Raw genomic sequence first — 14,442 nt, 5'->3', positions numbered from 1 at the left:
CCTTCATTGGTGGTGCAGTGGCCACAGCCCCTCCCCCCTCTTCCCCTCTGCATTCTCATTGGTGGCAGCGGCCACAGCCCCTCCCCTACTCTTCCCTTCTGCATTCTCATTGGTGGCAGCTGCAGCAGCACAGGGAGGGGGGGGGGACTGCTTTCTTCTTCCTCTTCCCCGTGCTGCTAATATTTCGAAACCTGTGACATCCCTGGCCCGCTCCCCTCTGTGAGCCGCATATGTGGAGGAGAGTGCGCTCCTCTTAGAGCCGCAAGTGAAGGTGCGAGGAGCCGCGGGTTGGCCACCCCTGGTATATTGTATATTTATTACAATCATTGGTTGCTTTGCAAAAAATAGGGCAGATTTACTAGTCCTAATGCCCTAGAATTGTGTGTTACAGTTTGCCCAAAAATTGGCTCAAATGACATGCACAACATTTGTTACCTGTTTTTAGACTTTTTGCTTTTTTCTAGGCACTTTGTAAAAACTTGGAAGTGGCCTTGTTGTGTCTGATTAATGATGCAAAGTAATGGTATAAGGATTCAGAAGAGACTCCTAAGTTGTAAAAATGTTGAGCAACACAAAACTATGTGCGACTTTTATGCAACTTGCTGTTGCGTGATTATTTTACAACTGTAATTTGGCTGTTGCCGTTAAAGTTAAGGAAAATTTCTGCTTGACGTGTAATGCGAAACTAGGCACCATCAACAAACATTACATAAAATGTTGCACGACTTTCTTGTTGCACAACACACGTCGCCGTGTAGCTGAGCCCTAAAGTCAGCCAGGCTTGGTTTTGCATAAGGAACAGCCAAATCTCTCATACAGCATACGCCACTGTCATACATTTGGTGCATCTTCATATTCCCTTTACCCTGTCTAAAAATTTGCCAACTTTAGTAAATAGTTTTATGTACAACAAATACACCAACCGTGTATAACTATACTATGCATATGTCACCCATTTGACTCCCAATGTACACACAATTTAGTCTGGACATACACATTAGATGTATAGTGGCCAAACCTGCTGATTTCAGCAGGACCATCTGACGGCAGTTGTTGGGGCCTCCTGATCTCCCCTGACAGCAGATGTTGGAGAGATAAGGATTGGCTGTCTGATTTCAACATGGCCGATTCTTTTGTTCTTGGAGATATAAGGCACATCCAGAGATGACAGATATCTTATGTGTATGGCTAGCCTTAACCCTATTGCCAGGATACTCTGTATTGAAAAGCGTCTGTTGCTCGAGACTATTTTTATATGATTGTATTTTACTCATTTTGGGCTAGCAATAATTTTTTTAATTGGTCTTTGTTAAACATGTTCAGCCATTTACGACATACAGAGGTTACAAATCAGTCTGTTTCCAAGCTGTCACTTTTTATTTTCTTTGAAAACCCGTCATCTGACGGCTCGTGTAACTCTCATCTATGATCTCCTGAACTCATAAACACTCATTATAGCTCGGTTCTTATCAAACTGATAAGAACATGGCTTAAATACGTTTTGATGACGATAGAAGGATATCCGAGATAAGAGCTACACATGAGCTGTCAGATGAGGGGATTCAAAGAGCACAAAGTAACAGCTTGAAAACAGACTGATTTTTAATCCCTGTATCTAATAAATGGCTGAACATTTTTAATCCAGACCAATTGAAAAAAAAATTTTTAGCCCCAAATTAGTAGAATGCAATCATAATAAATGCCCCCTAAGGTGTATGTAGCCTGTAGGTTTTCAGTGCTTTACATAAAAAGATATGGCATTGCATACTGCCTCAATGTATACCAAAAGGATATGGTTTTGGTATGTCAGGCCTATTATATACATGAGGAACATTTCCTGACCTAATCCCCAGATGTACAGAAAAAGAAAGTGTGAACATAGCCTCATGTTTGAAGATCCGAGCTTGACAGATGACTACAAAGTGGTTGGCTGAAGTTTCAGTTTTCATAAAAAAAAGGAATGTTTACATAATTATTGCAAATGTCAGCAATGTGCATTGTGTCCTTAGTGTAGTGCTGAGCCACATGCAAAGACTGACAGGGAAAATGAAAGCAATCGGGAGTTCAGACGGTCCTGGAACAGCAGGGGGTCTGTTGTATTTTCTAGCCTTTTTATTGCTTACACATAGTGATGTGCTTGTGCCTTCCATATGTCAAGGAGGCTGGCAACAGACTTGTGCTGCTTTGCATTTCAGTGAAAGTCAAAGAGCTTTGTCCTCTTAAGAGGCTCGCATGATATCACAATATGTAAGTCTGTATAGATACCGTACGGAGGGCATTCAGAGAACCTCCTCTAAAGAAGACCTATGCCACTTCTGAAGTCAGAACTATATATTCCATGCAGGCCATGTAAACTGCAGGGTGCTAAATACTGCACCCATCTACCTGATAACAGTGTTCACACCTTTGAGAGTTTACATTGCACTTTCTGTTATTTTTAACGCAAGAAAAGTGCAACCGAGTGTATTTCCTTACTGGCAAAAATATGGGAACCCCGATGGTTCCCATTAAAGTCAATGTGACTCTTTGGATTCTTCAAAATATGGATCCATCATGGCATCATGACATTGAATGGTTGTGTTTAAGTAGATGTCCTTTTTAAATATTTTATTGATTGTGCCCCTGTTCTTAAAGGGGTTGTCTCAATTCAGCAAGTGGCATTTATTATGTAGAGAAAGTTAATACAAGGCACTTACTAATGTATTGTTATAATCCATAATGCTTCCATTGCTGGCTAGATTAATTTTTTCACCACATTATACACTGCTCGTTTCTCTGGTTAAGACCACCGTGCAATCCAGCAGCAGTGGCCGTGCTTGCACACTATAGAGAAAAGTGCTGGACTATGCGCTCTCCTGGGGTCACAGCCACCAGAGAGTCATGCGCTTTTTCCTATCGTGTGCAAGCATGACTACTGCTGCTGAATTGCAGGGTGGCCGTAACCATGGAAACGAGCAGGAAACATGATAGAAAAAAATAATCTAGCCAGCAAAGGAAGCAATCTGGATAATCACAATACATTAGTTATTTTGCCTTGTATTAATTTTCTGTACATGATAAACGCAATCTGCTGAACGGAGACAACCCATTTAACTTTTTGCCCTTTTTTATTTGTATGTATTGTATGTTTTTGGAGTATGTATTATATTATTCATGACCAATCTAGTTGTTGTTACAGTTTGATAATAAAAAAGGCTTCAGTGCTAATTAATGGTTTTATTGCACGGGGCAGACGTTAACCACCGCCGGAGTCGGGAGATTGCTGCTGAATAATGCAATGTATTTCTCATTATTCAATCTCTGGGCACTATAGGATGTTCCCTGTGGGCATGTTCATGAATACTATTGCAGTGACAATGCCAGTCCTCAGAGACTCCCTCCCTCACCTTGTGATTTCATGTTTGTGTTTTTCTACAGATACCCTCCTGGATGACTTCCTTCTCACGTACACCGTCTTCATGACAACAGACGACTTGTGCCAGGCGCTCCTCAGACAATATCCTTAATTAACTGGAACAGTCATGCCCCTGATTCCAAAGAATGGAAAGCAGATGCCTAACATTACAGGAAAATGGCATCTGGTAAATAGCTGTGAAAGGATACAACTGACACATTAGTCCATTCTGTGGTGGCTCCAGATCAGAGTAGGATCAGGCACGGTTGATGAATAGGAATAGATATCTGTAATGCAAGATACAAAGCAGCACAGTGTCATTTCCCTCAAGGTTACTGCATAGACACATAGGGCCAGATTTATCATTACACTTACATCTTACTCCACTTTTACATATGTCCAAAGTCACTTTTGGCTAAGTCAGATTTATTAATGGTCCTTTAATACTGTGATAAATGTGGTTTGACGGTAGCAGTTTATCATTCAGTAAGCGGCTTTACAAAAGTCGCACGTCTTTACGAAAAAGTCGCATGTTCCATAAAAAAGTCGCATAAGATAAGCATGGTCCTCACTGGAGTGAAATTGCGCCATTTTTTCGCGACTTTTTAAATTGTCGTAATATTAAATCTGTCTAGAGATACATTTACATGAGAAAGCACGCTTACTTTCAGAAAACTGGCGAGCATAGCGCAGAGCTAATAAAAATTGCAAATTCTGCACAGTTTTAGCAATTGCGCAAAAATTTTCGTCTTATTCACTCCATTATTTTGACTTGAACTAATGCTAAATCTGGCCCATAATGTTTAGCACCCAATATGTCTTAGCATCAGTTGCAAAAAAAGCATCTAATCATTGCAGGTCTATCATCTGCCTTTAATTTGCCACCTGTCTGGCACTAGTATTGTTGGACTAGTTGGTTCCAGTATTATGTACACTGTTGGCTGAAGACTTCTGTAGAATACCTCTCAGGCATAATCTTTTACGTCCTAACGATTATTTCAATAACTTGTACAGATGGAGTGTTCTTGATGATTGGCCTAAGGGAGCCTGAAGTTCTTATCCTACTGTCCACACTATGTCCAGTTTTGTTGTATTATGATGGTGGTAGAAATTGACTGGCTTTCGTTTGTCTTCTTCATACCAGTTTGCTTTGGGGAATAGTTACTTCAGGATAGATCTTTAACTATGCCGCCTTCCACTATCCCCCAGTAGCGGCTGGGTGAATGATATCCCTATTGGTACTAGACCCATTCTTAGTATTCTCTGCTTGTTCTCAGGCAATGTGTAGCATATTACTCCTGATAAGCATCCATAGTAGTTGATGGCCTTATTTGTCTGGAACATTTCCTACGTTTTGGTAGTATCAAGTTAATTTTTACTCTGCGTGTTGTACCTCTTTTACTCACTTTTACATATGGTACAGAAGTCTCCAACTACTTAAAGGGGTTGTCTCATCACTTCAGCAAATGGCAATTATCATGTAGTCAGAGTTAATACAAGACACTTACTAATGTATTATTATTGCCCATATTGCCTCCTTTAGCTTTCTTAATTTATTTTTTCATCACATTATACACTGCTCGTATCCAGGGGTTATGACCACCACTGCAGTCCAGCAGTGGTGGCCGCGCTCACACACCATAGGAAAAGGCCCCTGCCTCTCTGGTGCTTGGGACTGTGGGAGCGCGCATAGACACGTATGTACAGCAGCTCCCTGACATCTCATATCTCAGCAGCAGCAGTGACTGTAACCTTTGGAAACAAGCAGTGTATAATGTGGTGAAAATAATGAATCAACCAGCAAAGGAGGCAATATGGACAATCACAATGCATTATAGTAAGTGCCTTCTATTAACTTGATCTACATGATGAATGCCATTTTCTGAAGAGAGGCAACCCCTTAAAAGGCACTATCCTTGGCATAAATATTGATCGGAGGGATCCAAGTCCCAACCGTGTCGTCTTCATAGCACCATACATTGCATATGTTGTGGTATAGCATTTCAATCCCTTTCAGCTGAGTGGCACTGAGCTGCAGAAAGGCCTTGTGTCTGATGAACATGAGATAACGGGCCCAAAGAAGAGATCACAGGACTTATCTATTCACCATGGCCCCTTTAAGGGGAGAGAAGAAGAGCTAGCATTATGTCCATATAATACAAGCATGTATTCATGTATTCTGTTCAGGTTTTTGTTATACATTTACTAAAACTATATGTGAATAGATTACATTATTTTAAACTAATATTTATCACAAGCTGCTGAAGCTCTATACGACAAACAGTCAGTTGTGAAATAAAGGCTCCCCAGAGCCTATAAAGCTAGCAGTAATTTCTGATGTACTTAGTAATTATGGGGCATATATTCAGAAGCAAAATAAGCACATTGCATGAAATACACTTAGGCTGGGTTCACACCTGAGGCGTTTTACATCGCGTTCCTACGCGCTGTAAAACGCTCAACAGGCAAGAACCAATGATTCCCTATGGGAATGGTTCTCACCTGAGCGTTTTACAGCGCATACGAACGCGCTCTAAAACGCCCTACGTCCCAAGAAGTACAGGAGCTTCTTTGGGGCGTAGTGTCGCGCGTTCCCGTACATAGACTTCCGGGAACGAGCGACAATAGGCGTTCGCTTGCACAGGAGCCGCGTATGTGGGACGCCCGTAGAATCGCGCATACAGAGCGCTCCATCCAGTACGCTCAGGTGTGAACCCAGCGTTAAGCTAATTGTGTCTGTGAAGGTTCTCATTTATCCAGGTCATGGTATATCTGTAAAGAATAAATCAAGGCAACTGGACGTACTGTAGATTTCTTGAAAACGTTTCCCTCGTTCTTCCAACGAGCTTTATCAATTCTGAGTACAGTCACTCAGAATTGAGAAAGCTCGTTGGAAGAACAAGTGAAACGTTTTCAAGAAATGTACAGTAAGTCCAGTTGCCTTGATTTATTCTTTACAGATATTTAAGTATTTTTTCCAGTCTCAAAGCACATTTTAGAAATACTTGAAAGAGATAGGACATGCCTAAGGCACATGCCTTACACTTGCTATCAAGGGAAGAAATTCTGGTATTCCATGCATAGGCTTAACATACCTTGATCATCCACAAGTAAAGCGACAAGAGGATGGCATGCAATAGAATAACTCCACATTACTTCTTTTATGACAGGTCCGTGATTAATTGTTTTCTTTTTCTGCTTCAAGGGATTTAATGCATTCCAGCTCTTCACCCACGTGCCATGTTCATGTACTGACTTCTGAAAGGTGGAGAGCTCCAGGGTAGAACACAAAGCTAATCCACACAATAGCCACATTACTAGATCAAACATACAATCCAGCAAAAACCTGTTACCCGAAGATATGTTTTTTTAGGTGCAGTTTGAATGCTGGCTATTAAAACTTGTCTGCTCTAGCATTGTCATGTTTTAGGGCAGCCACATAAAATACCTGGACACGCTATCAGTCATTTCCACATAAATGAAGGAACCTGGATCCTTCTTCTTGCTACATGGACAATGAAATGTCACATATTTTTATAATCGTAAAATACATACAAAACATGTTTATAGCAACCAAAAGAAATTAGATGTGAAGAAATGGAGATAACTTTAGTCCCCTTCAAAAGCCAATATAGAGATATATGCAATAGAAATGAAGTCTCTCTGACAAGACCTCCCAAACTTGCATTGAAAGTGGTGTTCTATGGGTGGTCTTCTCAAAGAAGTTGGCCAGTGCATGTAATATAGGGTAAAGCTAAAAATCTGTTGCAGGAAATCTGGTTTGGATAAAGGGGTTGTCTTCTCAATGAACTAGTCTTTTGGAAAGGGTTCATTGTATGTGGTGGAACAGTACATGTGTGATACGGGGTTGGTCTTCTCAAAGAGGTGGTTTTTTGAGGGGGTTTCACTGTATATACTAGCTATAGCTATCACTTTTTACCTCAATTTTACTTAGTTTGTAAGGCTGAAAAAAGACATACGTCCATCCAGTTCAGCTTGAAACTGGATTTTGGTTTTGCAGTTTAAAATTCTTGTCTATTATTTTGTCCCAGAAAAAAAACTAAAAGCTGGCAGTAGGTAATCTGGAGTTATAAATAAGGTTTGAGATTGGATTTATTGTACAAAAATTCATTAAGTGTATTTTTCAGAAGCTAGTCCAGTGACTTTATCATAGCACACATTCAGGTTACGTTATATTGTTGCGCTACATAGAAATGTAAACCTTTACGTTGCACAAAACCAAATTTACTGTGTATTTTATTAGGATGCTTTATTTTGTTTTTGTAGGTGAAAGGAAGTGCAGTCTTTGAAGCTTATTCTATTTAAGTTCAGATTGAATCGTGTTCTTTAATTGGATGTGTGGTATGGAAGTGTGCCAATGGGGTCCTAAATGACTGACAAAGACTAATGTCTTGAATAATAAACTGAACTGCTACGAAAATAAATAAATAACAGAAATGCTGAGTTTACTTTATTGGCCTTTGATACTTTAGCCTGAATTTGCTTCAGTACTAGCAATTTGCAGGATAGTGGCGAACCAGCGACAAGCCTTTCCCTGGTAACAGAAGAGATTGATGCATAGCAGCAGAGAAGGGTCACTTAATTAGCTCTGGATTTTCAGGACGGCATTCTCCTCGCCTCTGTAATTGGTTGCTCTTTTAAAACACAAAATGTTTTCTTGTTGTTCCTTAACCCGAACTTACCTATTGTGCCAAGAAATACGACGGCAAGGCAGACAGCCCAGAGGCACTGTGTACAAAGCGGAAGGTCCTGCTTCTTGCATCTCAGTGGACTGCTTTATATAAAGACTGGCTACATGATGATGAGCACTCCAAGTTATTCCTGAAGGTGAGCAATGAGCCTAGAATTGTGCACAAGTCTGTATGTGAAATGCATTCTCCAGTGCCTGAGAATAAGGCCACAGTGACTGTGGTCCTTTTTAAGTGTTGTGTAGTATGGACGTATGCAGCCTAAGCATATTTTCTGCAGTGTTGTGGTGCTGATTCAGCATATTACAGTATGTGGATTGGGTTTTGAATAGTGTTGAGCGAACTTGTGTTTTAAGTTCTGTGTCTAAAGTTCAGGTTCGGGTAATCAAAGTATCCCGTTATGGATTCTAAATTCCGTGGTAGCAGAATCCATAACGGGATACTTCGATAACCCGAACTTTAGACGACGAACTTAAAACACAAGTTCGCTCAACGGTAGTTTTGAACACACAATACACATTTATTGGCAAAATTCCATGCTGCAAAATGGTCATGCTGCAGAATTTCAGATCCGCTGCATGCTCATTTATGTTGCAGAAATGGCACTGACTTTCACAGCGGTTTACACTGTATAGGGTTAAAATCTGCAGTGAATCCACAGCAGCATCTGCATGTAAAACTAGGGCTAAACACGAAATTCAAAATGTTGCATCGTGACATTGCATCTGATGATTGTCAATAGAGATCATGATATGGCATGCAGCCTCATGTGACTCCCAAAAAATCCAACGCTATTAGATTTTTTGTTACAAGTCTCACACGACATCACCATCATAGACCACAATAGAAGTTGGTGGCGACTTTTCTCCAATTTGGGGCTGATTGTTTTATTTTACTTTTTTCACAAATCACAGCTCTAAAATATATCACTTTTCTGAAACTTAGGTCAAGTTCTCATTAGCATCACAGAGTCGTATTTGCCAGAAAACGTAGCAGCACATTATGCAGCTCATTTTTTTCCAATAAACTGATGGACTGAATGACTGAACCTGATGGACCTCATTGTAAGTCATTTGGGTCCATTAGATGCTCCTTATGTCCAATGCGTGACATAGCCAGCACGGTGTTATTGCTGTGCCACAGCTTTGAGATGAGTTCCACAGGTGAAAATTTCCTCCATGTGTGGCCTTCCCCTAACGTTAAGTTACATACAGTACAGACCAAAAGTTTGGACACACCTTCTCATTCAAAGAGTTTTCTTTATTTTCATTACTATGAAAATTGTAGATTAACACTGAAGGCATCAAAACTATAAATTAACACATGTGGAATTATATACATAACAAAAAAGTGTGAAACAACTGAAAATGTCATATTCTAGGTACTTCAAAGTAGCCACCTTTTGCTTTGATTACTGCTTTGCACACTCTTGGCATTCTCTTCATGAGCTTCAAGAGGTAGTCACCTGAAATGGTTTTCACGTCACAGGTGTGCCCTGTCAGGTTTAATAAGTGGGCTTTCTTGCCTTATAAATGGGGTTGGGACCATCAGTTGCGTTGTGGAGAAGTCAGGTGGATACACAACTGATAGTCCTACTGAATAGACTGTTAGAATTTGTATTATTGCGAGAAAAAAGCAGCTAAGTAAAGAAAAATGAGTGGCCATCATTACTTTAAGAAATGAAGGTCAGTCAGTCCGAAAAATTGGGAAAACTTTGAAAGTGTCCCCAAGTGCAGTCACAAAAACCATCAAGCGCTACAAAGAAACTGGCTCACATGCGGACCGCCCCAGGAAAGGAAGACCAAGAGTCACCTCTGCTGCGGAGGATAAGTTCATCCGAGTCACCAGCCTCAGAAATCGCAGGTTAACAGCAGCTCAGATTAGAGACCAGGTCAATGCCACACAGAGTTCTAGCAGGAGACACATCTCTAGAACAACTGTTAAGAGGAGACTGTGTGAATCAGGCCTTCATGGTAGAATATCTGCTAGGAAACCACTGCTAAGGACAGGCAACAAGCAGAAGAGACTTGTTTGGGCTAAAGAACACAAGGAATCGACATTAGACCAGTGAAAATCTGTGCTTTGGTCTGATGAGTCCAAATTTGAGATCTTTGGTTCCAACCACCGTGTCTTTGTGCGATGCAAAAAAGGTGAACGGATGGGCTCTACATGCCTGCTTCCCACCGTGAAGCATGGAGGAGGAGGTGTGATGGTGTGGGGGTGCTTTGCTGGTGACTCTGTTGGGGATTTATTCAAAATTGAAGGCAAACTTGACCAGCATGGCTACCACAGCATCTTGCAGTGGCATGCTAATTCCATCCGGTTTGCGTTTAGTTGGACCATCAATTATTTTTAAACAGGACAATGACCCCAAACACACCTCCAGGCTGTGTAAGGGCTATTTGACAATGAAGGAGAGTGATGGGGTGCTGCGCCAGATGACCTGGCCTCCACAGTCACCAGACCTGAACCAAATCGAGATGGTTTGGGGTGAGCCTGGACTGCAGAGTGAAGGCAAAAGGGCCAACAAGTGCTAAGCATCTCTGGGAACTCCTTCAAGACTGTTGGAAGACCATTTCAGGTGACTACCTCTTGAAGCTCATCAAGAGAATGCCAAGAGTGTGCAAAGCAGTAATCAAAGCAAAAAGTGGCTACTTTGAAGAACCTAGAATATGACATATTTTCAGTTGTTTCACACTTTTTTGTTATGTATATAATTCCACATGTGTTAATTCATAGTTTTGATGCCTTCATAGTCATTTTCATAGTCACTAAAATAAAGAAAACTCTTTGAATGAGAAGGTGTGTCCAAACTTTTGGTCTGTATTGTAGGTAAGTCCAACTTGTACTCAATAGAGAATCCACCGCAGAAATCTGAGGCGGACACTGATGTGCTGTGGATCAGCTCAGAAATTAGCCTTATTCAATAGGGGTGTTCTGCTGGCTTTTCCAGGAGGAAGCTGCAAGAATAAGTAGCATGATTTTATTTTTCCATGGTGTAGAGAACATTACAGATGGACTGTTTTCCAGAGCATGTGAACAGGAAGACCCCGTTCTTGTGCAATGGAGATGTTATTCTAGCAGATTCCATGTAGAACTGGCCGTAAACTTCTTTTCTACCTAGACACAAAGATGCACAGGAGGCAATCCAAGCCTGTTTCATCATGAAAAGCAGTTTTCATAGCTGAATTTTACTCTTTACAGTAATAGAGAAAAGAGAAGGTCAAGGTTTTGATTCATGTAAATACACAATTTCCTGATGTCTCAGGACTGGAGTTTATCCCGTCCTTGACTCTTGATATATGGCTCCTACACAACACCTGCCTTGTGTGTTAGCCATTAGAAATCTAATTGTTTCCTTTAGGTCACATCCTATAGGGGGGAGTCCTCCAGAGATTAACAGTAATATAACAAAAAGAGTTTAAAACCTAGTACTACAGGCTTAGCAGACGTTCACACGATCCTATCTGTTGTGGTCTGCAAATAGTGAATCTGCAAAATACAGATGCGGTCCATGTGCATCCCACACTTTTTTTGCAGGCACCATGGAAAAAAATGCCCACAAAACCGACAAGAATAGGACACTTTGTATCATTTGTGACAGCCGTGTGCTGTTTGCATTTATTGCGGCCCCATAGAAATGAAAAGGTCTGCGTGCAATCCACCAAAAATATGGACCGGACACAGACCGAAAACATGATCGTGTGAATGCACCCTTATTTATTCTTTACTCTGCACATGCTCTTTTCTTATTGAATTGATAAGATGCACTATATATTGGTTCAACCAGGATATGGCTTCTGGTAATGCATATCTATAACCGCAAAACTAAAAACGGAACATTTAGAAATGTGTGATATAAACAGCGAGCAGTGAGTCTTTCCAGCTCTGACAAAAAATAGCGTCATCCAACGTGAAGAAGTGAGACAAAGCATATTCTGTAAAATTATAGTCCTAAAATCCATGTTGTATAATGACCATTTATGGCTTCAGTTTTCTGCACTATGTATAAGATACTTCTCCTATAGACTATTCATTACTAGGGCCTGTCTTCTTAAAGTCATATGTCTTCATGGTATTACTTGTTGTCACGTCTGCCCTGGTTAGGCGCACAAACTTTTGTCTGCAGGAGCCAAGAATGTAGATCTGGGCCATATCATTAGATGTGAAGTTCCGTTTATTGTATTGCTGTCATCGTATGTGTGAGCAGGGTTAACCTTTTGCTCCCGCTTTATATCACTGGATTACAGCGCAAGACCAGTGTTATAACAAGGGTGATGTGACTGATACAAGCAGGCATCAATACATTGCTTGGTGTAAAAAAATGAAAAAACGTAGGCATAAAAAAGAGGGAGCGTTATATGAAGGCGACTGTGCCGACATGGCGTGTCTCTTCGGCTGTTGTCTCATCACTATTATTTCAGCGCCTCATTCCGTTCTGTGATATTACTCAGTGCCCACCGATGAGGAATGCAGACCAGAATAAATGAGGCATGATGTTTTTATGTTTTTCAGACCCTCTATCGCTATGTGCTCGATGATGTGTATGAATATCCCATCTTGGAGAAGGAATTAAAAGAATTCCAGAAGGTGCTGCGGATCCATCGTCGTCAGTAAGTGCTAGGGTAGAAAATTCCCTGGACAATCCAGCGTGGGGGTGGGATCCAGTAAGGATTATGTGTCATTTCAAGGTCAAGAGTTCACCGGATATATAGGACTGGGAAGAGAGACCAGTGCAGGAATATATTATCCACTTGCTCATTTGGGGACTAGAATACATTATCTCTGTCCTGTACAGTAAAGGCAGACATTGTAATGTTCTGGGCGATAGCATATTTATAAGAATGTCACTTATTTTCCTGTTAATTGTAATCTTTTTAATCTGTATTTCTATACATCTCAGATTAGAATCCACTTAGTCCATCAAGATTGCTGAATATACAGGCACTTTTTCTATAATTTTTATATATGCAGCATAAACACTGACTACTGTGTTTTTTGTTGTTTTTTGCAGCACTGTGGACGAATACTCACCACATAGAAAGGTATTGCTGATTTCATGTACTGTGATTTAGTGCATCTCTTTACTAAGTGCAATATATTGTGATTCCGTGACGTGCTAGAGATGTGCGGATCACGAGATAACATGTACAGTAATTAGAAAAAGAGTATTTGTGCATTCACAAGACCAAGGCAATAGATGATGTGTAGTAAGCCAGAAGTATATATTTCATACCATGTACCCAGCTGTGCACATGACAGGGCAATAAAATGTGTGTTAGGAAATGTGTTGCAGCAGACTTCCTCTGAGATTAGCAGCACAATCTGGCAAGGAAGCTTTTAATGAGAGGCATTGCTGCTGGGTGGATACTTAGTTGCAGGGTGGATAGTCCGTCTCTGAATGTGGCCAAAAGTTTTCTAGGAAGTAGTAACAATGGCAGGAGAATGAATCAAAATCCATGCAAACGTCATGACTGCTATTGTCCCCATTGAAGTCTGGCCATAGTTCAGGGCAGGAAAGGGTGATCCTCCAATGTGATGTTCCATGATTGGCCTTTCCCATGCTGACCAGCTCACTTTTACCATGTTCTGATTATTCAATCATAAAATAAGTATTCAATGGACTTAATAAAATGGAGGAATGCCCCTGAAGTGCAGCACCAGGTAAAGGGAAGGAGGTACTGCTCTACTGAACTACCTGAGGAGAGAGCATTTATAGGAGGAGTGCTTCTTTAAAGGTGGGGAAATTGAAAAAGTTCTAGTATATAGAAAAATGAAAGGCACTCTGAAGTACCTATAAGACCAGACGTACAGTATGGCCGGCCCCGTGCTGTGGTCTGCAAATTGTGGTCCACAATGCACGGGCACCAACCGCGTCCCTGACCGCGTCTGCAGACGTGGACCAATTCACTTCAATGGTGTTCGCTATCCGCACCACCAAAAAGTAGTGCATGCACCACTTTTTAGCGGTGCGCAGGCACGTACAGAAAACCCATAGAAGCACTCTGTAGTGGTTCTAAGGGGTTCCATGCCTCCTGTTCTGCACTGCACTCTCCGGATTGTGGACCCATTCAAGTGAATGGCTCCGCATCCGTGATACAGTGCACATACGTGCGGTGTCCATATATCACAGACCGGCTGTTTGTGGACTGCAATACGGGCATCGGCCAACAACGGTCGTGTGTATGAGCCCTAAATGAGCATGCAGAGATTCTCCTGACACATTGCCTAACATGCCTATAGACAGTTGTTGGCTAAAACCACATGTGTACGTTCTTGCTGCAACTGCTTAATTGTAAAGTGTAGTTGACTTTGCTATTCAATAAAATTGTACAAAAT

General features: G+C 41.1%; 1 protein-coding gene across 2 annotated transcripts in view; it reads left to right on the top strand.

The window, feature by feature from the left end:
* RAPGEF5 (Rap guanine nucleotide exchange factor 5) overlaps window positions 1-14,442 on the top strand; it is a 344,961-nt gene that overhangs the window by 270,424 nt on the left and 60,095 nt on the right. For both annotated transcript variants that reach the window (XM_044292732.1, XM_044292733.1), the window contains 4 exons: window positions 3,418-3,496; window positions 8,098-8,242; window positions 12,619-12,716; window positions 13,118-13,148. In XM_044292732.1, the coding sequence (XP_044148667.1) occupies window positions 3,418-3,496; window positions 8,098-8,242; window positions 12,619-12,716; window positions 13,118-13,148 (353 nt within the window). The remainder of the gene's footprint in view (window positions 1-3,417; window positions 3,497-8,097; window positions 8,243-12,618; window positions 12,717-13,117; window positions 13,149-14,442) is intronic.

This window comes from Bufo gargarizans, chromosome 5 (assembly GCF_014858855.1).
Source record: "Bufo gargarizans isolate SCDJY-AF-19 chromosome 5, ASM1485885v1, whole genome shotgun sequence".
NCBI classification, from domain to species: Eukaryota; Metazoa; Chordata; class Amphibia; order Anura; family Bufonidae; genus Bufo; species Bufo gargarizans.
This window is presented reverse-complemented; position numbering and strand designations above follow the sequence as displayed.